Raw genomic sequence first — 2,095 nt, forward strand, 5'->3', positions numbered from 1 at the left:
TAATATTTTTATTCCATTAGAATCCTTTGTGCAGTCAAGCGGCAAGAGCGCATGGGACGCGTGATCTCTTCTACTTCTCCTCGACTATATTAGAATACCCATAGTATGAACTGTCAACTTAGAATGGAAGTTTTCAATTTTCAGGTCTTTCTGGTTCAAAATTTCATAAAAGCACTCAAACCGGCATCGAACTTCTTGTTCAAAGTTCAGAGTCTATCCGCGCACAGAAGAACACCCAAGGTAAACTGCATCTAAAACACGGCATGGACCAGACCGTAGCAAGTACGGAAGCCCCCATGCACTGCATGCCACCATGCATTCTCTATATAAATTCTCGCGTTGGTACTCGTATTGCAACCACGTTCGACATTCAGATCTAGAAAGAAATTATAATTAAGGCAATTACTATGGCTGCTATTTATCATTTCCCAGTTCTTGTAGGAGCCCTCCTGCTTCTACTTGCCCTAATACACCCTCTCCCCGTCCAGTCCAGAGGTCTGAAAGCTACAGTCAGTAGGCAGTCCTTCGCCTTCCTCCAGCATTTGCAGGGTTGCCATAAGGGCCAAAACGTGAAGGGCCTGCATCAGCTCAAACGGTACCTCGAACATTTTGGATACCTTCACTACAAAACTAATCTTACACATGCCAAGGACGACGATTTCGATGATTACGTGGAGTCTGCGGTGAAGACGTACCAGTCTCATTATCATTTGAATGTCACTGGAAACCTCGACCACGAAACCGTGAAGCAAATGATGCTCCCACGGTGCGGCAACCCCGATATCGTTGATGGCTCTTCTTCACTGGCTGGTGGCAAGAGACACCATCACCACAATCACGGAGGACACTCTAATCACTTCCACCAGGTTTCTCTCTCTCTCTCTCTCTCTCTGCGCTCTGTGTGTGCAGACACGCATAGTTGAATTTTATATAAAACATTTCCTAAATGCATGCACCCACTTTTTTATATAAAACATATCAATTTGTTTCCAATAAAGAGTTTAATTTCGTTCTATTTAATTCAACGAAGCCTCACGGCATTATTTTTATTATTATTTATATATTTTTTTGTGGGCTAGGTATCTCATTACAGTTTTTTCGACGGAAACCCAAGATGGCCATCATCCAAAACCCATCTCACCTACACCTTTCGATCCAGTGCTCCCGTTGTGCAGTTGCAGTTGCTTCGGTCTGTCTCTGTTCGTGCTTTCCAGAGATGGACAGATGTTAGCCGATTCACCTTCGAGGAGGTGCCGCAAGGTGCCCCGGCCGATATTGAGATAGGGTTTCACAGGCGCGACCATGGAGATGGGCATGCATTTGACGGGATTTTGGGCACCCTGGCTCACGCTTTTGCACCTACGGTGGGGATGCTCCATTATGATGCTGATGAAAATTGGAGCACAAATCCAACGAACCAACAAGTGGACTTGGAATCGGTGGCCGTGCATGAGATAGGGCACATTCTTGGGCTTGGTCACAGTTTAGTTACAGATGCCATAATGTTTGCGCAGTTCAAGTACGGAGCTACCAAGAGAGAGCTCCATGCAGATGATATTCAAGGCATACGTGCCTTGTACACTTAACTATACATATATATGTATAGACACATTCATACTTCAATTGCTGGATCCATGGAAAACCCTCTTATAAAACTCATGAACTACGTGATTTTTGGTTCGAAGGAATTAGTGACCCAACAAGTCTCTTATGTAACTAATGGGTGACAGTATTATTATAATTAATCATTGTGAGATCAATGCACTACATTTTTAAAAGGAAATATAATTAAGCATATGCATTAACCAGTTGTCATTTTCTCTTTCACTTTATCCATTTTTTTTACTTCTTGATGATGTGAAAGATGGTTGAGAAGCCTATGCCATATTCATTGAATGTTGAGGAGTCACTCACAATTAGTCAAATGCTATTTTGGTGATGGCCGATCAATATTTAGAGGAGGTTGGGATATGAGGAAATTAATTATATAAAAGTTGATAGAGTTCCTTTTGCACTATTAACAAGGGAATATCCAATGAAATTAGCACAAAATAAATGGTATATTATTTCCTCACATAACCATTCAATTTGTATT

At 41.9% G+C, this 2,095-nt stretch overlaps 1 protein-coding gene across 1 annotated transcript; it reads left to right on the forward strand.

Annotated features, from left to right (window-relative positions):
* Positions 1-338: 338 nt before the first annotated feature.
* Positions 339-1,808, forward strand: LOC131168244 (metalloendoproteinase 3-MMP-like). The gene is made up of 2 exons (XM_058127548.1): positions 339-866; positions 1,080-1,808. Exons 1-2 carry the CDS (start codon positions 408-410, stop codon positions 1,584-1,586), a joined length of 966 nt encoding a protein of 321 aa, XP_057983531.1. The 5' UTR covers positions 339-407; the 3' UTR covers positions 1,587-1,808.
* Positions 1,809-2,095: the final 287 nt, after the last annotated feature.

This window comes from Malania oleifera, chromosome 11, assembly GCF_029873635.1.
Source record: "Malania oleifera isolate guangnan ecotype guangnan chromosome 11, ASM2987363v1, whole genome shotgun sequence".
NCBI classification, from domain to species: domain Eukaryota; kingdom Viridiplantae; phylum Streptophyta; class Magnoliopsida; order Santalales; family Ximeniaceae; genus Malania; species Malania oleifera.